The sequence below is a fragment of the Anas platyrhynchos genome, chromosome 21 (assembly GCF_047663525.1).
Source record: "Anas platyrhynchos isolate ZD024472 breed Pekin duck chromosome 21, IASCAAS_PekinDuck_T2T, whole genome shotgun sequence".
Taxonomy (NCBI): Eukaryota; Metazoa; Chordata; class Aves; order Anseriformes; family Anatidae; genus Anas; species Anas platyrhynchos.
Genome location: NC_092607.1, coordinates 5,732,127 through 5,757,762, shown reverse-complemented (window position 1 = coordinate 5,757,762; position 25,636 = coordinate 5,732,127). Strand labels below are relative to the sequence as shown.

At 48.2% G+C, this 25,636-nt stretch overlaps 1 protein-coding gene across 3 annotated transcripts in view; it reads left to right on the top strand.

The window, feature by feature from the left end:
• Nucleotides 1-25,636, top strand: part of TOX2 (TOX high mobility group box family member 2) — a 136,812-nt gene that overhangs the window by 71,008 nt on the left and 40,168 nt on the right. For all 3 annotated transcript variants that reach the window (XM_038166271.2, XM_038166268.2, XM_027472955.3), the window contains exon 3: nucleotides 9,747-9,992. In XM_038166271.2, the coding sequence (XP_038022199.1) occupies nucleotides 9,747-9,992 (246 nt within the window). The remainder of the gene's footprint in view (nucleotides 1-9,746; nucleotides 9,993-25,636) is intronic.

Below are 25,636 nucleotides of genomic sequence, written 5' to 3'. Positions count from 1 at the left end.
AATTCTGGGGCTGAGGGTCTTCAGGATATCATGGGAGGCTGATTTGTTGCCCTGGGGCTCTCCGTTAATTTCCTTTTCCCATTTCGACAACTTCCTGGCAGTCTGAAATGTTTTCTATGGGATGGGCTGATAAAGGATTTCAAGTTCCTCTTGGGCATGGGAGGAGAGAGGGGAGGGGAGAAAGTGGCATTTCACAAAGCATTGATATGTTTTTAATTTTAATAAAAATAAAAGAACGAGGTAAGCACACCTTAGCTGCTAAGGTGACAGGCGCTTAAGGAACGCTGAATAAATACATAAAACATATTTGCTGAAGGCATTTGTCATTGGAAGTTTAAACATTAAACATGCCTGCTTTGCCTGATACCGTAATAAAGCAAGGATGTTCGAAAAGCCATTAGTGGTGCTCTGACTACAGCTTTACATCGTCACTGGATGTACCACGGAAACCACATTATATCAGCGATGCCTCAGCAAGTTTTGCACCCAGAAGGAAAAGTAGGTGAATTCTGGGAGGGATTTCAATGTAGCCTTGGTCTTTTTTTGTCTTTTTTTTTTTTTTTTGTAGTCCATCATTTCATACTGGCTGTTTTGGTATTGTTTCCTCACAAAGTGCTGGGGCACATCTGTGTGAGGCAGCATCTCTGCCATTGTCCTGGTCAGCCCAGGCTGAACAAGAGCTGCCTCTGGGCCTGGTGGCACAAATAAGCAGGTTTGTGTCTTTACTTTTTTAAATTACAGGCTAAGGAGGAACACAGATACTCAATCCATTAAGAAATAACTAGGTGGGTGATTCACTACCATTTGTGTAAATGGCGCTAACTCTGGTCTGCCTGCACAATTTATTAATACTTCACGGGAGGAAAAAAAAAATATTTTAATCTCATAATGGATGATGAGCTGTGAAATTGCTTCTGCAGCAGCTGGGCACCCTGGGGGAGGTGCTAGCTCGCACCACATTATGCAAGTTCTCCCCACATCTCTGCCTTCCTCGTGCTAATCGCACACGTCAAGTCTGGGCGATGGGGAGGGAGCTGCCTCTGCTGCTCTTGGATTTTATTACCTTTTTCCTTCATACACACAAACAATTTCTTCTTAATTTGCTCTGGGGTCCCAAGTGTGACTTGGGAAGTGCGTGGGCTCAAAGTCCAAGCACATCGTGGTGAGTGATGCTCGGGGCTTCAGAGGTCCCAGCCCTGGCTCACATTAAGTAACCAGAAATTTAGCAAACACACTGGGGCTGCCCCCAGTCTGTGACTTTGTCTGGCTGTTACCCTCGCTTCTTAGGCAAGAGTACCAAGAGCTGAGCAGCTTTGCTCTGCCTTCATAGGCTTGGGCTGGGATTGTGAGTGGTGCCGGTGCTCTGAATGCTGTGGGATTCAGTCTGAGTACTGAGATGGCACTTACCATAAAGGCAGGGGGGCGGGTGGCACAGGGCTTTGGTTGCAAATTTGTCTTTGCTGATAAAAAAAAATAAAAAAAAAAATCATAAAACAGAGTTGTTTGGGTTGGAAGGGACCTTAAAGCCCACTCAGGCCCAACCCCTGCCATGGGGTGCATGCCACCTCTGCTGCCCATGTGCATGGTTAGGGCCTGTCCTTTGAGCGAAAACTGAGAAGCTCACTACAAAGCACCCATATGAAGTGTGGCACAAAGGCTTTCTACCCTTAACCACACGTTTTCAGTTTTAAACACAAGGGAAATAAGATGAAAACTGAAAGGGGACGAGTATGGTGCTGAATATAGTTTTCTTCCAGCTCTGAGTCTTTCTTGCTCAAACGAAGCCAGGTTGAATTAATTTCTTAGAGTGCTTTTTGCTAATTCTTCCCTGCATGCACTCCATTACTGTTTTCAGGCTGCCTTATCTCTTGACCTGCTTACAGTGCATTATACATCATTATGTAATGCACCCTTGGCTCAACGCAAAATACCAAATCCATCCAGTCCAACAATGAATTTCTGTGAAGTGCGCTGATCTTATTATGCAAGTTCAGTATGCCATGAGACAAAAAAGGCAATTATGTAAAATCCGTACTCCTCAAATAATTCCCAGAAACGCATGATATTCTTGAGTAGACTATTATCATATTCCTTGTATTGACTTCCAGCCAAGAGACCAGGAAAGCAAGGAGAAGAGTTTATATTTGGCTGGCCCAGTCAGTCTAATTTTAGATCCCCATGGCTCCTCTCTCACTGGGCTCACAGTCCCTCCAGAATATATTTTAAAATCAAGCAAAATCATTATATACAATTGTAAGGAGGCTGATTGTAAGACAGATGACAGAGGATATGCTTTGCTGACACGGAACAGAGCTTGCACATCTCCTAGCTTCCCCTGGAGCACTGCCATGTTTGCTTTGAAAGACTAGGTAAGAATAGCTACAAAAACATGCTGAAATGAAACAGTTCTCTCCTATCAACAACGAGGGCAGATATTGAAGCTAAATATTGCTACAGGTCACCCAGGAGCAACTGTGCATCAAATATGCCTCCTAGTCCTGGTCCTGCTTGATGAAGATAGTATAAAGGGTTTTCAGCAGCTCCAGGTATTGCCAGTGTTTGCATAACCCAATGTTGAAGGCTCATGACAATGCTGTCAGCAGACTTCAAGCCTTACTACCCCCTGTATTTGGTTGGATGGTGAAGGTCTTAGCTGTAGGAACATGGTGTTGCCTCCGGTGCTGGAGATGGGGATCAGACGTGGCACCTCCACTTGGGTCCCATCGCGGCTCAGGACAGCACAGAGCAATGCCTGGCCATGCTCTGCCTCAGAAACCTGGCATTTCAGAGAGGTAACAGCAGCAAATCTGCAAAGCAGTAGGTTGGGGCATATTCTGTAAGGAGCACAGGGAGCTGCCTGCTGCTGGATGTTGTTTTCAAGATCCTGATGTTAATGTTAGGAGGTGGCAGGATGGTAAAAACAGATGAGAGAGGTGGAAGGGAGGGGTGTGAGCTGTTCTGGTCTCTGAGGAGCTTCAGGGAGTGTTCTCCAGGGATTTGTATATCTCTTCCAAAATGCTGACTAATTTTTAGGACACTGTGCTTGCCCAGAAGAACCACTGATCTGATTGCGTTTTTGGGAGGACACTACGTGGCTGTGGGTTCCCACCCCTCCCTGAGAGCAGTTCCTGGGCTTTTGTGCCCAGGGTGCAGAAAAGTCAGGGAATGGCATTGTTCTTCCTCTTTATTCCTGGGGGTAACTATTTCCAAAACTCCTTTCTGTCTGTGTCACTGGGGGCTGAGGTTTCTCCCTTCCCTCAGAAGGGTAACGCAGCATTACCAATCCTTCACCTGCTGCTGCATGCTGCACTGCTGCTCCCATGCATGTCTGTCTGCCTCTGTGGTAACTGTAACCTTTTCTTGAACCAGAGATTTTCCTGAACCAGAGCCCTTTGGGATCAGTGTGGGTTTTCCTGGATACATTTTTAATAAACACAATAATTTGACTGCAAGCCCATTACCTACCCCTGTTTGTTCTATGGGATAGTCATTTCCATGCCTGCAAAAAAACAGTAATTCATGGGGCAATCAGAGGAAGAATGACAACCAGGACAAAATTGGTATGTGCTGTGATAAGCTAGTCCATCTTCAGCATCATGCACTGTAGCTTTATGTATTGCCCATAAATAATGGCCTCGAAAAGATATTAAATCTTTAGGAAAAATCAAGCCTAATTGTAACTATATTTTTGTTTTTCATTTTGGTTTATGTACAGTATATGACTTTTGCAGAGACATTTTTATTCCAGGAAAATGACAGGGCAACAAGAAGCCATAATTGCACTGATTTTTAGAAGTGCCTGCATTACTACAGATCTGATGTACTGCAAGACATGAATCAGAAAAATTCTATTAAAAAATCTCTTGAATGGCTGACACAGGAGTATTATCCACGATGATTAATTTGACTTGGTCATTATGAACACAGACAAGTCTGACAAAATTGCATTTCATTCCCCACTGAATTCATAAAATCACTATACACATAATAAGAAGTTATAGTTGTGTGCTATCCACTATTCTTGACAGGATTCCAGTTCTGGATAAGATACTGATTAAAAAAAAAAAAAGGGGGGGGGTAGTTGAGAGCCTTTTTAAAAACCTACAATAGAGCTGATTTCTTTTGCTATAAATTGTTTGTAGAACTCCATTATTTTTAGCTTTTTGTGGTGAGGTGGTGGTGCAGGTCAGCCACAGCTTGGACAACGTAAAAACTGAATGTAAGATCGAAGGTTATTGGGGCCAAAGTGTGAATGTTTAGGACCCTGGTCTCTCCCTTCTGTGCACATGTGGTTTTATGAAACTTGTGTAAGAGGCTTTTTGTGCAGTGCCAAACTTGGCTGAAACCATCCCGGAGGTTCAGATGGGAAGGCTCTGTAATTCCCTGGGATTTGTGTCTATGGGAGCGGGGACAGAGCCCACATAAAGCGAAGAGGTAAATGTCCAGCTCCATCCCAGGGCAGTGCTGCCTGGTGGCACTGAGTGGAGCCTGGCTCTCTGCCTTCATTTGTTTAGCATGCAGAACCTGCATTGAAACAATGAAAGGAGGAAACTTGGGGAACATTGAGGTGTTTGATCGGTTGTTCTTTGGGTGATCCAAGCATTTGTCTGGGCTTTCAGTCCCGCACTGCAGATGAGGAAAAGGAGCACAGAGGTACCAGCAGGCTGGCAGGACCCAGCTTGCTGTCGCTGCCTCCTGCCCTGCTGGGCTCCCAGCCTCGCAGCATGCCTGCAGGTTGCTGGAGGCTGTGCAGACACGGCCGGTGCACATTTATGTTCGTCTGTGTTCACTCATGTCCTTACAGTGAGGATTCGTTTGTCCCTATTCAACTGCATTCCCTCAGTCAAAAACCTGAGCGTGTGAAAATGGATATAAAGGGGGCTGTGAGCACTTCGAAGACAATTTGTAGTTAATAAATACTTCCTTACAGTATTTATCCAACTCTACTCAAGTAATTCATTGGCCCTGCTATTCACAGACGGGATCTCCATGTGCAAAGATGAGGTGAATCAATTTCCATTCCTAAGCCCCAGAGCCGCTGACGTGGAAAATCAGCAGCGCTTCGCGCCTTGGCATGGGGCTCCAGAAGGTGCGGGTGGGAACGCAGCCCGGGGTGTCCCCGCTCGCCGAGCACCGAGCTGTTTGCCCTGCTGGCCCCATCATTCCTCTAGGGTTTGCAGCGTCCGGGTGATTTCCACCTTCTCCTGCCCCCCGAGCCAATGGTGCTGCCCCTCTGGCTTTGGTGCTTCATGCTGAGTAGCGAAACTCCACATGTGCAGTTCGTGTGCAGGAGAAATGCATCAAAATTCCCTTCTTGCAAATGTTGTGGCAGTGCTGAGCAGCGTGTGTGGTCAGAAAGTAGTTTGGAGTCTTGCAAGGAAATAGGGGGGTGCTTGATGTCATTGAGCTTTGGTTTTCTTTTCTTTTTTTTTTTTTAAATTGTGTTTGGACTCTTTTTCCTCTTTATATGGCTCAGGATCTTCTTTTAACTTGGTGTGCCAAGCTTGTGTGGGATGAGCACTGGCACAGAGTGAATCCTTTTTGTACGTTTGTAAGAGAAATCGGGGAAGTCTGTATGAAAAGCCCACGTGTTTATCTGGCTGGTCCCATGCACCATCCAGCCTTGGCACACAAACACCCCAAACAGCCCCACGTTGTGCCGCTGTCCCTACACCACCCAGCCTCCGTGTCCTCCGTGCTCTTCATGTGCACCTCGAGCACAAGCTGTGGTGGCATACCCTTGGTCACCCCGTTCAGCACCACAAATAGCCATGTTTTCCTTGTTTTGCAGACTTCCCAGTCTGGTTTTGGTTTGCTTAGACCAAATCTATCCTACCTAATGTCTGAAATGCCCAGAGGGTCACGGTCCTAAGGCAGTACGCTCTTGTGTTAGCTATGGGAAAAGCTTAGTTAGCAGGTGAGGGACGGTGCGCAGTCCGTGGTGTTTTGTGCCATCTGGATGATTAGGGTGGGATGGATCACACCAGTTGACGTATTTCCTTGTACCTCACTGGGAATAAATTTTCTTTCTTAAGCTTGTATTTACTGTTGAGTGTTATTTGACAGGGCAAATATTTACCTTCAATAATGCTGCAAATCTCTGTGCTTTCCACTGCGAATAATATTTCTCTGAATCAATGCTTGGCTGCGACTTCTGGATCCTCGTGGATAATCACACAGAACATGACTCAGTGGAGAATTGGGGTCACTGGATGTTTGCCATGCTTCTGCGGAGAGCGGTTCCCAGGTCCTTGGTCAAGTCATGCCCTCCAAGATTAATAGCAACACACCACGGAGAAGTGCTGCTGGCCAGCTGTAGAGGGTTTTGTAAAGGTGGACAGCACCTCCCTTTTCTTCCAAGAGGGGAGAGACAGGAGAAAGTTAAAGGCTTAATTTATGGAAGCTCAATGCTTGTAGCTCCCTCCTGAGCTACCTGCACAGGGGGTTCTTGTGCAGTTTGCAGCCTGCTCGCCGCTGGATGCTGAGAGCCCAGGGTAAGAGCTACTCGCTTCTCCCCTTGACTCACAGTAATTTTCAGGTGCAGCTTAAAGGCATGTGGAGATGATGTCCCCAAACTTGACACACTGATAATTCAGGTGCTTATCAGGCACATGGAAGAAGATCCCGTTGTAGTGTTAAAATTCAGGCTTCCCATGCGTGGGACACTGGAGGCAAGAGAGGAACCAGCTCATTCCCCTCTAAAGCTCTCAGTTCTCCCTGTGCTGTGTTCAGCTCCATTCCCATACAGGGCACCCCTTAACTGCACCCATAAACGTGCAGTGCAGTCTTGTCCTGGACATTGCATGGGTATCAGCTCAGTAGGAACCAGGGCCTTCCTCACCCATTGCTGTCCCCATGGTGAAAGGGCAGAGGGAGGGAACCGTGGCACAGAAAGGTACAATAAAAGGGTGGTGAGAAGCTGCACGGCATAAGGGACACGTCTCTCCATGTCCCCACACCCCTCCATCCTCTGCCTGCGAATCTGTTGGTGGATGGAGCTGGTCTTTGTCACTGGGACCTCTCTCCAAGCTCAGATTTCAGGAACAGTTTTTAAACATGGCTCTGATGCTGTGGGAGATGGACTGTACCTGCTGCAATGCCGTCCTGCAGCTCACTGTGGGGTGAGCCAGTCCATGCCCTGCAGCACAGCGCCCATAGCCTGGGCACAGAGACATGTGGGGACCTGCCGGCGAGGAGGGAGTCAGGAAAGTGGCATCTCAGAGATGGGGAGCATCTCTGAGAGATGCTTGGTCAGATGCTTGGTCAGAGATGGGTGACATCTCTGAGAGAGGAGGCTTGGCTTGGTCCTGCTTCTCCATCCTTCCTTTTGAGGGGTCCGACCTTCAAAGCAGCGTCCGGCCGCCCTGCAGCGCGAGCCAAGGCTTGGCAAGTAGAGGCTTGTTGTTTCAGCTGATTTCAGTGTTTTAATTTGAAGGGGAATAATGTGTAATCACAACAACTGTCATCTGCTTGTCAGTGGAAAAGCCTGGATCTCCCACGTCTGCTGTGTGCACCGCCACGGGCAGCCTTTTAGCAGGGCGAGCTTCCCCGCGCTTGCCTTTGGAGTCCTGGTGGGATGAATGGGCTCCGACCAGCTCACTAATCTAATTTGTAATGTATCCTTATAACGTATAATTGGCTGTTTAATTTAATTCAAATTAACATAAGAATAGAAAACAGAATCGGCAGCAGAGCCCGCGTGGTGGTGGGAAGGGGCGTTGGGTGTCACTGGCAGGAGACTCGAGACGACGGCGTCTGTGCACGCGCCGCGAGGCCACCCGTGGTGGGCAGGGACGCATCCCCTCCGCCGTGTCCGTAGTCACCAGGTGCCACGGTAAACCACCCCCCTGTCCCACCCTCCCGAGTGTCTGCCTCTTCTCCCTGCCCTATCTTCCTAGCGATCTCTTTAAAACACACATAGCGTAAAGGCTGTTTTGGAAAATCGCTCTTCGTGGTGCGGTGTGAAAGCTGGCAGGCGCCGAGGCTGATTATGTTGATTGGATATTGTCTAATCTGATTTTGATTGTGTACAGCTTTGATTGTAATTTTGATATGTCTGCACAATACTGTAGCTCTTTGGAAAGCTTTGTGAGTTAAACAGAGCTTTTTTTTTTTTTTTGCTTTTTTTTTTTTTTTTTTTCCCCAGGCTGAGAAGAGCAGGGGCAGGAACGTGCAGGGGGGAGCGGGGCTTTAGCGCTCCTCACAAAACCGCCTCAAAGCCCTTTCGTGAGCTGCTCTGCAGCAACACGAACAACTTGTAGTTTTGAAGAGAGCTTTAGGAAACTTTGAGTGGGTTTTACATAATTTAGTTAAGTACAGCAAAGCCACTTGCTTATATACCTGATACCAAAATAAACCAGTTGGAGGAACAAGTTTGCTGTGCAATGATTTATTTAAATCCTTTCCATAAAGCACCGAGTGAAATCCTCTTAAATAACTGGGGAAGAATTGATATACCTTGAAGAGTGTAGCCCAAGCGAAAACTTTACTAGACGTATTAAATGGGATATGTCTGTCTGCTTTTGTGTGCAGCCTCTCATCCCCCTTACCTTTCCAGCACAATGCCACTGCTAGACAGAAGCCGGCTGGAAAAACAGCTGGGCTTGAATTTCCCCTGAACAATAACTGTTGGTACAGAGCTGGCTCAGCCCTGGCTCCGTCTTATATTTCTGGCGTACTCATATTTCCCCAAAGCTAGGAGGAATTTCACGTGAACGTGAGCAGTCAGCTGGTATGTGCAGCATATGCGCTCTTCTCTGTTTTTATGATGGGACAAAGGGAGACAAGAGGTGTGTTTCACCTTAGCTGCCTCTCCTACTGACTTTTGAGTTCTAGTTAAGTATGGGCTTTATTTTATTTTATCAAGGGTTTTCTCCCTGTAGCCTGGGGTGATGAAGAGCACGAACCTGAGTGTGAGCTCTGGGGCAATGGATTAATAAAGCCAGCAATGTTCAACTGGTTTTGCACGCGTCCGGGGTTTTGCTCTTAAATCAAGTATTAAGTCAAAATCCAACCATGAAACTAGGTGATCTGAGAAATTTAGCTTAAAATCCATGTGTGTAATGCTATGGCTAATCAGAATTTCATATGCCATAATAATACGTGAAACAGTAGATGTTTAGAATAAGCCTCCTCTGCCAGGCACTCATTATATTCTGCTTTGATAATTAATAATTTTGGATAGACCCACTCTTAGGTTATGAAGCAAATATGTTTTTGTCTGATGTGAAAACTCTCGCACAGGCGCCATAATATCTTCTTTTCATTGGAATGCTTAAATGTATACAGACCACCAGAAAGCATGGGAAGCAAAAGGACCAACACCTCTGCACCTTCATGGTGAGCTTGAGGAGCACCGGTAGGGAGCAGAGGGCGTGCTTATCTAAACCAGGTCCGGATCAGGCTGGAAGGAAGGAGAAACCTCCATGCAGGGCACCACCAGGCAATCTTTCTTTAGAGGAGTTGAGAAGTTGTGCTAATGGCTTGCAGCAGGGGTGAGGGGGGCCATGAGTATGTTGCAGAATAATCGGAGGCTTGCAAGAACCAGTGGTGTCCTGCAGTGCTCACTACCTGGCTCCTACGTAGTTATGACCTGCTGGTGTCCAGGGCTGGAGCTGTCTCTTTTATTACACCCAAAATGTTTTCACTGGAATGTGCTTTCGTGTTTCTTGCACAAATAATGGTTTTTATTTGCTGGAGCAACAAGGGAGTGACACGTTGCAAAATGTCTTTTTTTTGTGTTTTAGACATACAATGGTCAGAACGAGAATAACGAGGACTATGAAATCCCACCCATAACACCTCCCAATCTCCCCGACCCTTCGCTCCTGCACTTGGTGGACCACGAAACTGGATATCACTCCCTGTGCCACAGCCTGCCTCCGAACAGCCTGATACCCGCCTACCCCTACCAGAACATGGACCTGCCGGCCATCATGGTCTCCAACATGTTGAGTCAGGACGGGCATCTTCTCTCCAGCCAGCTGCCCACGGTCAGTGACTTTCTCCTCTTTTTACCTTTTGTTAAAGCCACTCTGTGCATCGTGCTGTGAGCTGATTGAATGGAGAAGGGCATTAATGAGGGGGTGTTTGCACCAGGGGCTGGGAAGAGCCGGTGATGCAGCCTTGGCTTGCTGCACTACCACCCACTGCTGTTGATGACCGTGTTCATGGTGCCAATTTTGTTTCCAACTTGATGTTTTCCCAAGCCCTGTTAATTGCCCAAGAGGAGGCAGGAGGGTTGTTTTCCTCTGGGTTCGTAGCATCCTCGCTGAACCGAGCCCCATGTGGCCAGCAGGAGCCCCCTGCTTGTCACCCCTGCCCCACAAAGGGAGAGCTTCCCTATTGATTTCAAGGAGACCAAGATCCCTCCTTGCACTTGCAAGCTCAAGTTGCCTTTTGGCCCACACCATGGTAAGGTGATACCTTGCAAAGTTTCAAATGATGCTTCCATAGGAATAAATAAAAAGGGAATAGTGAAGTAAAGGCAGCTCTGAGAAGAAACTTTGGGGCTAATTAGACCGTAGGACTTTTCTGTAGAGGCAGTGCTGAGGAAAGGTTGTGACTTGGTTTTGACACTGATATTGAATTAATGCTGGAGCTGTTTAATAATATTTTCCTCTTTAGCACATTTAGCCCTATGGTTAGTTTTCTACGTTGTTTCTCTCTAAGATCATTGATTTTCATGGGTGCTGTTGAAAGGCATCGATATCAAACAGAGTTAATTTTACTTATTAGCATTGCCTGCAAGCCTGCAACTGCGCTAGCTAGAGAACGTTTGGTGTCGATTGCTTGAATAGATAACGGTCTGAAAGGTAGTGATATTTAAATATTTAAGTGGGATATTATCTCTTAGTCTAGGAAAATCCCAAGGCTTTCTCAAGTCTTGGTGCGTCTCCAAGTTGAGTGGTTAGTGTGTTTAAGAAAAATATCATCTTCTGCCCATCAATATTGAACACAGGCATATATCTATGAAATTAAATATTACTTAGGTCTCTGTGTTAGCTTTTAGGTTCTTAGGTGATTAAAACATTCATTTCTGAGACAAAAAGAGTCAATTTCAGATGAAATATTTTTCCCTAGTTTAATTTAAAGCACAGCCCCTTTTCCTGACCCCTATTTTCATAACACGATAATTTTATCCTGTGTTGATCATCTCATTTTTGAGAGGTGATATTGCACTTATAAATCACTTTCTAAAATACCTAAAGAAACAAGAACAGTGGAATTTATTAAGCAGCTTCTGTACGTCTGAAATAATTTATTTTGGAGTAGTCCTTGGGAAATGTTCTCTTTCTTATTTTATGGTACTGTTTTACAAATGCAGCATTGTGACAATAAATCAGGACTGAACCAGAGAAGATAAGAAGGGGACTTAGTGGGCTGTAAACATAGAATAGAGAGATTAAGATTTGTTTGCCCCTTACCACTAAAATAAAAAATCCAGTGAACCCTGAATTTTCCAGCCAATAGCAAATTGAAAGTGTTTAGTTTTGAGTGGAAACCTCTGGAGCCGTAATACATCTTCAAAGGTCCCAGCAGCAAAGGAAGTAGATCAGGGAGTGAGCTGTGTTGCAGTTTTAGGTCAAAATTAAATCCTGCCTTACCTTCCCACCAAAGCCTTTTTCCCATGCCATCAGATTTGAACTGCAGAAACAGCATCTAGCCCTTCTCTTCATTACCAGCTCTGGTTTTGGCTGCCCTATCACTCGAACACAGCCCCAAAATGTTTGATCCATCTCACAGCACACGTGTAGTTTCGTGATTCCTACTGGCATTAATAGGGGCATGCACGTGAAGAAAAAACTAAAATCCAGGAGACAGAACAGGTTTTTAAACGCATATCATAAATACCTCCTGCCCGCGTGCCCACTGAGCATGGGGCCTCTTGGCGATGGCATCATGAAGATGTTTCAAGCATCACTGCTTGGCATCGCAGGATGGGACCTGCTCCAAACCTGCCCAGAAGTTCACCACGTTCAGGCTGCGAACATCCAGATCAAAAAAGGGGCTTGTTTGTTCGCACTTCCAAAAAGAAGAGGGTGTTTTGTGACATGGGCAGGGATAGGAAGCCCAGCTGGGAGTACTGCAGGGGAGGCACGTGGAGGTTTTGTCTTTGGTCCAGGACAGATGCTGCGTTGTAGTTTGTACTGATTTTTGTACACATGGCTCTTGGGCCTGGAGCACAAGTCCTGTGAGGAGCAGCTGAGGGAACTGGGGGTGTTCAGCCAGGAGAAGAGGAGGCTCAGGGCAGACCTCATTGCTCTCTGCAACTGCCTGAAAGGAAGCTGTGGGGAGCTGGGGGTCGGCCTCTTCTTGCAGGTAACCGGTGATAGGACCAGAGGGAATGGCCTCAAGTCACACCAGGGGAGGTTCAGGCTGGAAATGAGGAGACATTTCTGCTCAGAAAGAGCAGTCAGGCACTGGGACGGGTTGCCCAGGGAGGTGGTGGAGTCACCGTCCCTGGGGGTGTTCGTGGCTGGAACGTGGTGCTTGGGGACATGGCTTAGTGGGTGACGTTGGTGGTAGGGGGATGGTTGGACCAGGTGATGTTGGAGGTCTTTTCCAACCTTAATAATTCAATGATTCTATGATTCTTCCTTGGATGTCCTGTCTTTTGGTTGGAATACAATAACAATGAGCAATTCAAGGTAAAATGTTTAGAGATTGTAAGACTTCTCTTCTAAAATAGTAGCTAGAGCTTTGGGATTTTTTAAGGAATCCTCATGAAAAATCTCAGGCTGCTGAGAAAACATGAGCAAGGACTCACTTAGCGCAGTGGGGATGGAGCACGCTTTGCTCTGCTCTGCCCCAGGGACGAGCTCGACCTTTCCATCATGTCCTTGACCACTGTTTCTGTCACTTTATTTCTTTATTATTATTTTCCCTCAGTTTTTACAAGTTCAGGAACTTCTCAGACACTGAAGATGGGATGAAGGGACATGGAGGGGAGAAGGGCTGGGTGAACAAGAGATGGCCAAAGATCTGATGTTAAGAACAATGGTGCTGGGAGGAGGCAGGGCTGATCACGTCGCTGGGGATAGCCAGCGAGGCGGGCTGCCTGCTGGGCGGAGGAACTGTTGTGAATAAATGAGATTTCAGAAGGTATTTTGCAGAACATATTTGACAGAAGCAAAGGGCGATCAAGGTCAGAGCCCAGGAATCTCCAGCACAGTGCAAACATTTCCATAAATATTAGATAGCAGTGTCTCTGCTCGTCAGGTGGGACAGTGCCCAGTCATGGGCGCTGTGTCCTTCTCTGCCATGGTTGGGTGAAATACGGCTCAGCCATGTGGGTTTGCATGGGGGAAGCATAATTTTGGACATCCTAGTTGGCAGCCGTTAGGAGCGAACATGGGCTTTGTCATGTGTATGAGAGTTTGATTGCAGAGCCTGGCAGCTCTCCACGGCTCTCCACTTCCCTGGTGCTTCTCACGCTGAGAGATCTCCTTGGCTTGGTTTGAGAAGCACTGGTAGCTGTGCATGAGCCACCCAAAATCATCCTCCGGGGCTCTTCAGCTCTGCCTTAGGAGGCCCGCAGCCTGTGCAGGGCATCGCTGAGCTGGGGGCAGGCAAACTGTACCCAAAAGTGCCACCGTACTGGGCGCTCACTGCCCCCTTACTGGGAAGAGCGGAGGAGGTGGAGGGGTTGGAAAGCAAAACCCTCCTTTGGGCTCAGTGGAATGACTTTTTTTGCTATCTGCAAGCTGGTGCATCAGCTCGAGAGGGAAAGAAAAAAAAAAAAAAAACGACTCCAGAAACATCCTGGAAGTTTTTTTCATTTCAGTTTGAGCAAAACCAGATCATGTGAAAAATATTCAAAATCCCCAGTGGTGAAAAGCATGTTCATGGTGCAAAAAACGTCAAATTTCTGGTTAGCAGTGGAACCTGTTTATGTATGCACTGGGCTACTGTCTTTAATTATTGTTTCCCATGGGTTCCCTCCAGAGAAGAAAGGGTAAAGGGGGAAGAAGCATAGCAGCAAGGACAAATGCAGCCCTGAAATTTCTGAAAAGTCAGTTGCTTGGCTTTGCAAGCCGAATATCTGTTTTCTAGCACTACGGGGCTTTTCTGTCGAACAGAAAGAAAAAAAAAAAAGTGAACAAGAAAAATCTCAGCAGTAACACACCTGCCTGCCTCCCACATGAGAAAAGGAAATGAAAAGCAGCACCTCCTCGGAGCTGCGGCGTGCGTGCCCGGACAGTGGGGATAGCACAGGTCCCCAGGAACTAGCATCCTCTGGGGTCACCAGCACTAATTTCCAACCCGATCTGGGGCAGGTGAGGGCAGTGGGTGTCCCAGCACTGTGCTCCGTGTGCTGCAGGATCCAACCCTCAGCTGTGGGATCACGGCCGAGCCGCTCAGTGCTGGATGTGGCAGCATGGAGCGCAGCTCCAGTTGTAGGGTGCACAGCTGTAGAGGCACTACAACTGTTCTGGTGGGCAGTACAGCTTACATGCTGTGGCTAAATACTTCCAATACGTAAATATTTCAATAATCTTAAATCACTGCCTGGGGAAGTAAGTCCCGAGGAATGAGCCATGTTCTGGTGCAGCGTACATGCAGCAGCGCCAGGCGATGCGCACCGGCCGGCAGCAAAGAGTTCCTGGCGTCCCCCGAGCTCCAGCCCCGGCTAACTTCGCACTGGCAGTTTTGTGTTGTGTGCTTTAGGTTTTGACTAATTTGGCTTTCTGCTTATTAATGGCTCGCGGTTTAAAAACTAAACTCCCAAACACGAGCCCTTGGTGGAAAATAGTAACGATGCAACCGTACGTGAAGGGTTCTTTGTATTAAGCAGAGCCCTGTTTGCAATTCCCTGCTAGTGTTTTTCTCAGAGGCAATAAATGAAAGAAATATGTCTTTTTAAATTTTATAAAACTCAGAAAAATGGTTTTAAACAGCTTTTCTTCACCTCCTATAATTATTTATTTTCAAACAGTCCTTCAGGGTAATGTTCCGTTTTCTTATTTCACACTCCTTTTTCTCATAAATGAACCATCACTTCAATAAATCATTATGAAAACAGAGACTAACACAAACCCTGAAAGGTTGAAAGATTTATGTAACACATTTATGTTTTCCATTTTCTCATTCTGGTACTCCACTGCTAAAGCTAAGCTAATAAAAGCTGCTATTAATATTTCTTGTTGCCTGGCAACCGCAGAGAGGGAGTAATAGCTTTAGCTAGAAAAATAGATGACCGATAAGGAAAAATTCAATTCTTTTATTATCTCAAGGGAAAATGGGCTTTTACTGGAACATTATGATGTACGAGTGCGAAGTTGAATACAAAGGATATTTTTTCAGTTGTTTTTCTATTTTTAATGAACGTTATTTTACCTTCGCGAACTCGTTGAAGGCGTTCGCCCCACCTCCTTGCGAGCTTAATTTAGCAACACCCACGCGTGCTGCTGGCTCGAAGGACCCGGTGGCATTTTCGTTCGAAAGCCCCCTTCCCTCCATAACCCCCCCCAAGCCAGGTTGGAGCCCAGCAGACAAGGTGCCCGGCCACGGAGTAAATCGGGTTTGGGTGTGCTTAAAAGCAGGCTTTCTCCGAGGAAGGGGCACGGACCGATAGTTACTTTCTGAAGTTTGAGCAGCCGTGGCTGAGCTCTCGGTGCACAAATGTGGCTGCTCCCAGCCATGCTCGTGGGGTGTGGGTGCATGTGGGCATGGGGTGTCCTGCTCTCCTGCCCCTCAGCTCACTGGGCAGAGGTGCCCCAGCGTCCCCCAGTGCTTGCTCCAGGGGCAGATACATCCCCAGCTCCTCTCGACCACTGCTCCGACCCCCCGGCTCTGGTCAGCCCCTCACAGAACAAGGACACTTAACAAGTGAATCCCCTTTGCAATATGCCAAGCTGCTTTTTCTGCTGGTTCCAAATCCTATTTTTGTCTTGTGCTGTGAAATCCCCTTCGCTCCAGCAGACCTCTCCTCTGGCCAGCGCTGCGGGATGGGGCACAGGTGGGATGGGGCACAGGCACTGCTGCCACCAGCACCTTTGTGCTCGCAGAGAGGTGCCCAGCAGGGTCTCAAGAGGGGATTGTCCAGAAGGCAACCTGGGGAGGAGGACACTGCTCCCCTTCATGCCTTTGCCTATCTGCTCCTTGGTACTTTATAAAATGGGTTTTCTCTGCAGGCAGTCTCATCCCAACTGCTCAGGTCCACTGAGAAAAGAGGTTTGATTGCAGCCTCCAACTTTTATGGACAGCTGAAGGGTCGGCACATCTCAGGCCCAGATCCCCTTTAGCACGTCTGTATGAAGAAATCTCTGAGAGCTGCCATATGCACAAAGTGCTTGGTGCTTCCTGGGATAGTAGGAGACAGAGATAGCAAAGGCCATCCTGATCTTCAGAGCTTCTGCCAGTGCTAGATTCCTGCCCAGGGCATCGTGTTGTGCTGGGACAAACTCCACCTGGCGTGTCACAAGGGATGAGTTGTGTGGGATGACGGCATCTGTTGGTAGGTGTCACCCTTAGGAGATTTTCCAGGTACTCACCTATATGCTACCTTTGCTCTTACTGCACCGCTATTACTGTCATTACTGCTGCATGCTCTTATAATAACAAAAATTACACATTCCTGGGCCAGAGCCGCAGGGTATAAAACCTACGGGAGGAGATGCGCCTACCTTGAAAAACTTCCTAGGCAGTGTTAAAGTGTCCCTGCCTACAGCAGCACATCACACCGTGCTGGAGGGGGCTGGCATGGTGGGAGCCGGCATGTGTCTGGCTCCAGAGGTGTCTCTTCTCCCCTTGGTTTTTGTTCTGCAAGCTGTTTCCTTACCCACTCCTGCTCATCACTTGCCAGAACCACAGCAGGTCTGATCCCGACATGGTGTAACCACTGCCTGCAATCCAGCAGGGTCTCTGCACCACATGGGGATCGGGCCGAACCGCAACTTTTAACCACTCTGTAGAAATAAATCCCCCTCACCTCGCCTCTCCTCTCCCTGAGCTGGGCAGTGCCTTGGTGGTGAGCAGCCCCACCAAGTGGGCACCCCATCAGCCCTAAAGGCACCGTGTCCATCCCCGAGCGCTGTCCCCAGGCACGTGCCAGGTGAGGTGTCCCTCCTGCTGGCCCCACACTGCACGCTCCTGCTGGCGAGCGGTGCAGAACAAGTTGCTTTGCTTTTGCAGAGATTTAAAATTTTCCCAATTTTAAACCCAAACTTCTTGGGAACAATCACCGGCGCTGTAAATAAGCAGTTTGTGCAACACCAGTGAGGAGGCTCGTTGTGAACAGCATGTGTGTATTAGTAGTGTAATTAAAATATCAATTACGCCGCGCCGACAGTTTGCCAAATAACTGGCTTTTGTGCACAGTAAACTTAATCACTCCTAAATCTACTCACAAGACCTGCTGCAATCTTGATGCCAAGCTAGTACAACATGAAAACAGCATTTGCTAAAGCGCAGCTTCAATATTACTTTGCGTAATGGTGCTGCACTCCGAAGCTAGTATCATGTTCTGAAAATTATCTTTTAATGTACAATTTGTATTGCTGAGAAATGTCACTTACTTTGCAGAACGTCTTGCCGACATAAAATCCAAGATTTATTCCTGTCATTTTTTGTCTTCTGTGCCATGTTGATAATAAGAAGCCTACTTTGTGTGTGCAATGCTCATGTCAGTTTTGAAATTTGGGGCTTCAAAAAAGACAGTAGTATAAATAAAACATGATATAAATTAAAAATATAGTGGAAAATAAAATCTGTGAGTTACAGTAGCAGATAAGATGAATACAGCACGAAGGGGGTTTTCAGAACAATATCGGGTAACTGGGAGTATTCAGAGTAAATATGTTGAAGGTGTGGGATGGACCTTTTTTAAGAACAGATTCTGGTCTTAAACTGTGTTCATCTCTACATAACAGACACACAGATGGGTGCCTGTTACTTAGCCTGGTTTTAACCCTTTAGATCTGACTTGTCTACCTCTCTGGCATGAGATTTTTTTTCCTCTTTTTAGCAAACAACTCCACTTCAACAGTTTTTCTGGTTGAGGTTAAAAATGCTTTTTACCCATGTCAAAAAGTCCCACAATGAGACCAGGACACCTCCGTGCTTTGTCAAAGGACTGAGATGTTCAGAAGAGGGTTTCTTTGGAGTCTGGGGTGTGGTTCTAGGGAAAGAGTGCCCGAGTGTTTCCAGTTCCCCATCTCCCCATGGAGGATTTGTCATTTTGGCCCCAGTAGCTGGGAGCTGATGCCCGCATGAGCTTCCAGAGCCCCCTGAGCTCTGGTGTACATTGGGGACTGACTCTGCCATCTCCTCCCCTGTCCCTGGCACTAACCCCTTTGGGAACAGTAAGTAAAATCAGAGTGATGTGTTTCTGGGGATTCTCTGCTAACCAAGCCCCGCGTTTGGTTACGGTTAATTTAGTCACACTCATTTAGTTGCACTAATTTCTGCGTGTGAGCCAGTGGCACATAATGTGAGGACTCCTTGTTGGCTGGGTCGTGCACAGGAAGGTATTTTCCTCAAAGCACATTTCTGCGTGCCTTGTCCCGCGTCCTGTTCCTGCCCATGACACTTCTGCGGCTGTGGGGATGCCAAACGAAGCTGGGCTTTTACTGCCACTTGTCCAGGCTGGCAGTGCTGGTCTAATCCAGGGATGTTATCTTGGCCAAAGAGGCACAGCTTGCTCCGTCCCACTGGGTGCTGTCGCCACGCATTCCCCTTGTTCTCTCCGTGTTGTGCCGCGCTCTCTGCTTGGCCACGTGCAATCATTTCCATGGGAACAGCGAGGAGAGGCGATGGCCGTGGGTCTGCGCCACGCAGAAGAGCCTCTGAAAGGCATGAGATGATTTTACTGCGTGGCATCTCCTCTGCTGCGCTGCAAGCTTGTCATGCTCCCATATGCACCCACACCCCGCCTCACAACGCAACATAAAGTCATTTTGAAGCTCATCGTGCAGCTGAAAATAAAGAATAATTCCTGCCCGTTTCAACCAGCAGCACCTTGGCTGCAGGAGAACCTCTGCTGCCAGTTATCCCTGCAAACTAGCACTTCTGGCAACTCTTTGCCATCCATCTTGCACGTTTTGATCAATGTTGCAGCCCCTTTTTAATTGCCCCTACCCCCTCGATCAATCATATTTATCTCCTAGCTGTCATTCGTCTTCTCTTTGCGTGCTACCAGGCTGCATTAGCCTGCTCCAGCAATTACTCATTGCCCCGGATTTTCCCTACAGAAAAGGGGGGTTCCACACAACTTTTCTGCTTGTTCCCAAACCGAATGCATGCTGTGCTACGTGGCTTGCTTTCGGTCGCTTTTCTAAAAGTTTCATACCCAAACAGCCCTGCCATGGCTGGGTTCAAAGGCTGCAGCTCGGCTGCCACGAGCACATGCCCGGGGCAGGAGAGCACAAAAGGATGGAAATTTCCATGGCTTTTGTTTCAGCCATAGAGGTTATGATGACTATTCACTGCTGTAGGTGTGTGCACATCCAGTACGTCTTTTTTATTATTTAAATGGGAGCCATTTTTAGAGGCAAATAACAGAAAGTGCTTACAATAAAAATAATAGGCTGGAGCAGGCTTTGTTGTGCAACGAGGAGATCAAAGAGCTCCACCAGCCACACGGCTGAGCACTGCGAGTGAAGGGAGAGAGGGTTTCTAATTGCTAGGTAAGATTTCCTCAGCTGGTAAATATCAATGGCAATCTTAGCCTTTTTATAGGAGTTTTCTCCTGCCTGTGGACTCGGTGGGGTTTGCTGTCAGTGTGAATGATGGTGGAGAACGAGCAAGAACATGAAAGGGGATCTTCAGCCAGATTTCCCTTTCTTCACCCCAAATCTTGGCTGTGGGGTGGCTGTGAGGCTGGGTAGGTCCAGCTGCCAAATTCACAGCCCCCAGAAGACCAAAAGGGTTGAACCTCCAAAGAGCACAGCCCCCAGCAGCCCTCCCCTCTGCCTCACTGGTACAGGCTGAAACGCTTCCCATCCCCACAGCCCAGGGAAAATCAAAGTTCCCATTTAAATGAAGAATGCTGCTTGAGTCCTGCCTCTGTGAAGAGGTGTGGGATGCAATGTCAAGAGAAATTATAATGATTGCTACAGATGCAGCTTGTCACGGAAAGAGAAAAATGTTTCTGCATCTGATGCATGGCAGCGAGCCAGTTGGTAATGTTATATGTCCAAGTGTTTCACTTTGGCTCCGCCGGCTGGAAAGCATTCCTTAATGCTCTGCCTGGCTGTTATATTTGTCTCTCAGCTCTGCAGAATCCCATTACGAACCGTCCTTTTGCACCATGGAAATTGTTTGGTCTCTCCGACCGGCCGTGTGAGGGAAGGAGAGGCGTATTGCTGCAATCCCTCAACATCTGTAGAAATTGCCAGCGTGATACTTCTCACTTACCTGTCCTGCAGCGGGCATTTCTCATTGCAGATCGAGATGTCCTGTAAGCTGCACGAGGCTGCTGGTGACCACCTTGGGTGTTGAGGTGCTCGGGGAGCTCCTGGGGTGGCTGTTGAGCTGGGAGAGTGGCTCCTGCATGTGGTGAGAGGCAAAGGCGGATGGATTTGGGGCGAACTGAGGTGTTCCAGCAAGCAGATGGAATAGGAAGAGCGGGGTCAGTCAGGGAATGGCTGCCCTGATCGGGAACATTTTCTGTGCAGGAGGAGCACGTTTTGCCCAACTCTTTATGTTGGTGTTTTCTGGCTACCATTTGGAAGAGCAGCGCTTAGAGACCCTCGCACACCACGATTTGGGGGTGTCTCTCGTAGTTCTGTTGTGGCCCTGGGTGCTGTGTTCATGCTGTGTTATTTACGATGTGGGATGGAAGCAGTGCAGGACAAAGCTGGGGGTGACCCTGCAGAATCAGATCTATTCGGAACAGAGAAAGGACATTTGGAGAGATTTAGACATAGGAGGGAAGTGGGTTACAGGGCTGTTAAGGGAGTTCGGTACTGATAGACGTGAATTAACGTGTGTTGGGGAGAAAAGTATTCACTGCTCATAAAGCTCGCAGTGTTCTGAATTAACCGCCAGAAAGCACGGGGGCTGCTCCCCCCAGCAAACAAGCAAACAAACGAAACAAAAACCAGCAGCAAGAAGGTGTTAGGGGGCCAGAGGGAATTCATGGGGAATTTGGGGAGAACTGTAGACTGTGTACAGTGCTGGTCAATCTGTCCCAGGCAAGGAGGGAAAATAGAGGCTCTGAGAATAGGAACAGAAATTAGCACGGTCCTGAAACGCTCCTCTGCAGATGGTGAGTTAAGGAGGCAAATGAGGTAGCAGAGATAGAAGTGCAACCAAGCCAGAACAGCCGGATCAGAAATACAATGGAAGAACAAGGAAGCTTCACAGGAATTGGGATTTGGAAATAGAAGGGCATGGTTTTGTTCCAGTCAGGTCAAGATAAACTTCAGGATTCCCTTGCCCCAGGAAAATAACACCAGAGAGATTTTGTAAATGTTTATGGGGATACCAAAATCATGGGGAACTGCTGTAGCAAATGTTAAAGTGAACGTTGCTGGGAAGAAGGCTGTTACATGTGATAAATCCGGAGCTAATTTCTGACTGGAATTGACTTGAACCTTGGGAGCACCAGGTCCCATCCAAGCCACATCATGTCTCATTCGGGAGATGATGGAACTGGTCCATGCCTTCTTTGGGCTACAGATGATGCTTCACACCTCACCTACTGATTTGTTGTTTAAAATGATGACCAAAGTGATGATTAATGCTGTCCTTTCCTCACAGCAACACCAGGCAGCTGTGCTGTGCTTCCCTTTCCATCCCAAGCCATGTTCCTCTTTACCCTGACAGGGTGGGGTTGGAGATTTGGGCGCGTTCCCAAATGAAACCTTGCAGCACTGGTAACTTCTTAATACTTGAAGCATCTTAATGCATCTCATCGGCATCATTTCTCTAAGGCAAAGGGAAGGTCTGTCCCACTGCTCCCTCCCAGTCCGTACTGGTGCCAGCCGGTAGGACAGAGCAGCCTTTCCCTTCTCAGCTGTCCCCTGCAGAATCGAAGGGCTTGCTTTGATTTCTGTGCCCTGGCAGGCATGGTGAGATGGAAAGTACCTGCCGTGTCCCCAGAGCAATGGGACAGGCAGCTGTAACTGGAGGAGCAGAGTAATTTTATTGCATCCACACCGCAGACTGAGGCAGAAATATGTGTACCTCTGGGTCCTCCTGTTGCCTCCATCATCCCATCAGCTGCTGAGAGCACCGAGCTCTGCCTTGTCCCCCTGGGGGTCGTTGGTTGCCCACTGTGCAGCAGAGCCTCAGCCCCTCCGTGACACCTGCAGCAGGAGATGCTCTGCAGCAGCTCTGAAGATTTGCCCTAAGGAGGAAAACCAAGCAGTGGAGGCCCAGGGAGGAAGAAAACATTTATTTCATCCTTCCCAAATGACTGAACTGGTGGGGTAGTGGCTGTACCAGGACCTGGACAGATCACGCCAGGGAATTTGCAAGGTGGGTTACAGAGATCCCAGTCCCACGCAGGGCACGGCTGCTTTGGAACTTTCTTCTTTTATAGCCCAGCATCTGCGGCTCTGCCACGCTGCTTTACAAGGCAGAAATCCAATTCCTGAAGGGACGGAAGCCAAAGTTCAGCACGGAGCATTATGCCCTGAGGAGGGTGTTGTATCAATGCCAAGTGGAAGAGCAGTGTCTCTGCTGATTTATAGGATGTGTGCATGTGTGGCTAAGCAGCGTGGCTCTGTAAACATTTCCTCTGCTAACCTGGTGATGATTTGTTTTGTGGTAAGGACCAGCTCTGCCAGACTGGCTGCGGAAGGGGCTGTCCTGTGGAGTAGCACAAGGTCTAGCACGGGGGATTTTTAAAAGTAATTTTTCTCTGGCTTCTCACAGTCCCAGAGATGAGATGTGACCTAACACGACTTCTCTGCTGTGAATTTTGACAGAATTTAAAGGGAGAAAAAGCCTGGGCCTGCTAGGATCACACGGGTGTGCACTTCCAAGCCACATCCCACAAGGAATGGTTTGTGTTTCCGTGTCTGCACACGCTGCTGTTGTGCGACCGTGTCCTCAGGTTTGCACAGAAAAACGGGTCCCTATGACTTTGTGCTTCGGGTTGAAAATCCAGGACTAAGTCGAGCCCCTTTTGAAAACAGAGGTTTCATGATCCGTAATGGGTGACTGGGGCTGGAATTCTCCCCGCTGACAGCTCGCCTCCTCCCCTTTCTTCCCCTGTACTTTCTCAGTGAAGCAGCAAAGCCGCGCACAGCACAGCGGGTTGGGTTCGGTCCGCAGCAGCTCGGCCACACCAAGTTGTTTGAGCCGCTCAGCGGGAAGCACTGCACTTCTCTGCAAGTGACAGCGCCCACAAATCTCACGTTGATTTTAACTCTGGCCCACGAACGGGCAAACGGCTTAGTTACTGCAGCCCGGATTTTGCTCTCGTGCCCTCTGGGTGATGCTGAAGCCCACCCGCTGCCCTTGGTGTGTGTGGCAGCGGCTCCCTGCCTGGGGGGAGTCGGGAGCGGAGCCCTCGTGAGAATTTTAAATCCTATTCCACTGTATCCCCATTTTTGCAGTGTTTGTGTTGCGCAGGGGGCTGGCCATAGGATCCCAATGAATAGGTGTAAGGAAGCAGCCGGCAGTGCTTTAACACCCGGTCAATCCCTTGGCACACTCGGGTGCCACGTACCCCACGAAAAGTGGTAACTGGGCTTCGGCTGTAGCTTACATTTAAAGTTCACCAGGGAAAAATTAGATGAATAACTGCAATTATTGCTGTAGTGAGATGGTTCCTTTGTAGTACATAATCTACTGTAATTTAAAAAACATGGATCATTAAAATCAATACGTATTGCAACCAGACTTCATGAGCTCAAGTCTCACTCGCACAAAGACGTGTCAGTCTTATCAAGAGCTGAGAGCCAAAGTTATGGAAAACAGCCTTAGCTCAAGGAAGGTTGGGCTTAATATTTCCTCCAGGACACCTTTTTCTAGCTCACTTCTTCCCTGTGTTGGTCACAGGATAGAAATGCAAGTATTTAACATGAGCATAGCAGATTTCTGCAAAATTCAGCATGGAAATAGGGCAGCCAACAGTGCTGCAAAGCACACGGGATGTGAGCAGCGTCTTGTTTGTGGGGTTGTAACAAGCTTCTGTGCACAAAGCTCGGCTTTATGGCCCAAAGCCTCAGCTGGGAGCGTGGCTCAGGAGAGCTTCCAGAGGACCTGTGCCTGCCAGCTCAGGGCTGGTACAGCAACGCCTGAATAGCACTCTGTGGGGAAAACTGAGGGCACCTGGCCACACTGCAGATGGACATTTAGGTGGCTTCAAAGCCCAAAAGACCAAAAACATGCAGACAGAAGGAAGGAGGAGAAATCTGCTGCTGTGATGGAGATGGGGCTAGAGGGACTGAGTATAGACAGTGCTGGAGGGTCTGACAAGGGAGTTTTGAAAAGTCCTTAAGAGATAGTAGCTTACAGGGTCCTGAGGGAAAAAAAGAAAAAAAAGAAAAAAAGAAAAAAGAAAAAAAAATACAAATACAAAGAAATAGCAGGTTTTGCATCTGAAGCCAAGAATAAAGTTGCCAGGTTCTGGGCAGCATCAGGTTGAGTCATGAACAGAAAAACTGCTGAGCAGTGAGCCTGGCCATTTTGTTAAAACACTGCAAATCTGGAAGATGCCAATGGTAATAAGCCAGCCTTGTGGAGTGAGAGACGGGGTGGGAGTCAGTCGCCCAGCCTGAATTAGTCACACGGCTTTCTGTGGTTGTGGAGGGGCTCTTCTGGAGTGTAACCCTGAAATACTGCTGTGGGATGGAGTACGTGTCTCTGCGGGGATTTGGGGAGAGCTGGACACCCAGCTCCAATGCACTAGTCCACATTTTAGGTGCCTGCATTTGCACAGATGTTGATTTTTCCAGCTATTCAGCCGAGAGGAGCAGTTGCCTGTAGCAAGTGAAGGTTAATAAACTACTCGGTGTTCTGTCTGCTTGCAACATGCCGAAGAGCCATGAGCCATGCACAGTGCTGCAGCTCTGCCCTGGGGGCTGGGTTAGCCATGTAGGGGAACCTACAGGCAGGGAGCATCCTCTGGGGACACGAATGCAGTCGGCTCATGTCCTGCCCTTGGGGCAGTAAGGGATGTCGAGGAGTTCAGGGAAATACCAGGACACCCTGGCCGATGGCATCGCCGGTCATGTGCAGCCGTGGAGGGGATGAGAGACGGCTTGAACTCTGCATCGATCCTGGGCCTTGAGCAAGAACCTGGAAAGAAAATGTTCATATTGCCGATGAGGCCGGGAGGTCCCGCGGGAGCAAAGGGGGACCTGTCTCATCTGGGGTCAGGAAGAAGCTGCGAGCTGAATGGAGCCAGGAGCAGTTTCCAGTCTGTGTGAATGCAAACTGCGGGGCTGGGGGGGTTGCGGCAGAGCCTGCAGGAGCTTGGCCCCTCCTCAGGGACCCAAAACCCGGGTCTGGGAGCAGAAGGGGGAGCGGGGCTGAGTCAGGCACTGACATCACGGAGCGCTGCAGCTCCGAGGCTCACGTCAGAGCTGAGCCGCGTGGTTACAGGAGGCTGCCTGGCTTTTGGTATTCCGGGAAAGCTGCTGCAGGGGCAGAGAAAATTATTCATGGATCAAAAAAGAAAGGCATTAGCAGTACAAAGTGTCATGATTTCCTCTGTTCTACCGCAAGGTTGAAACAA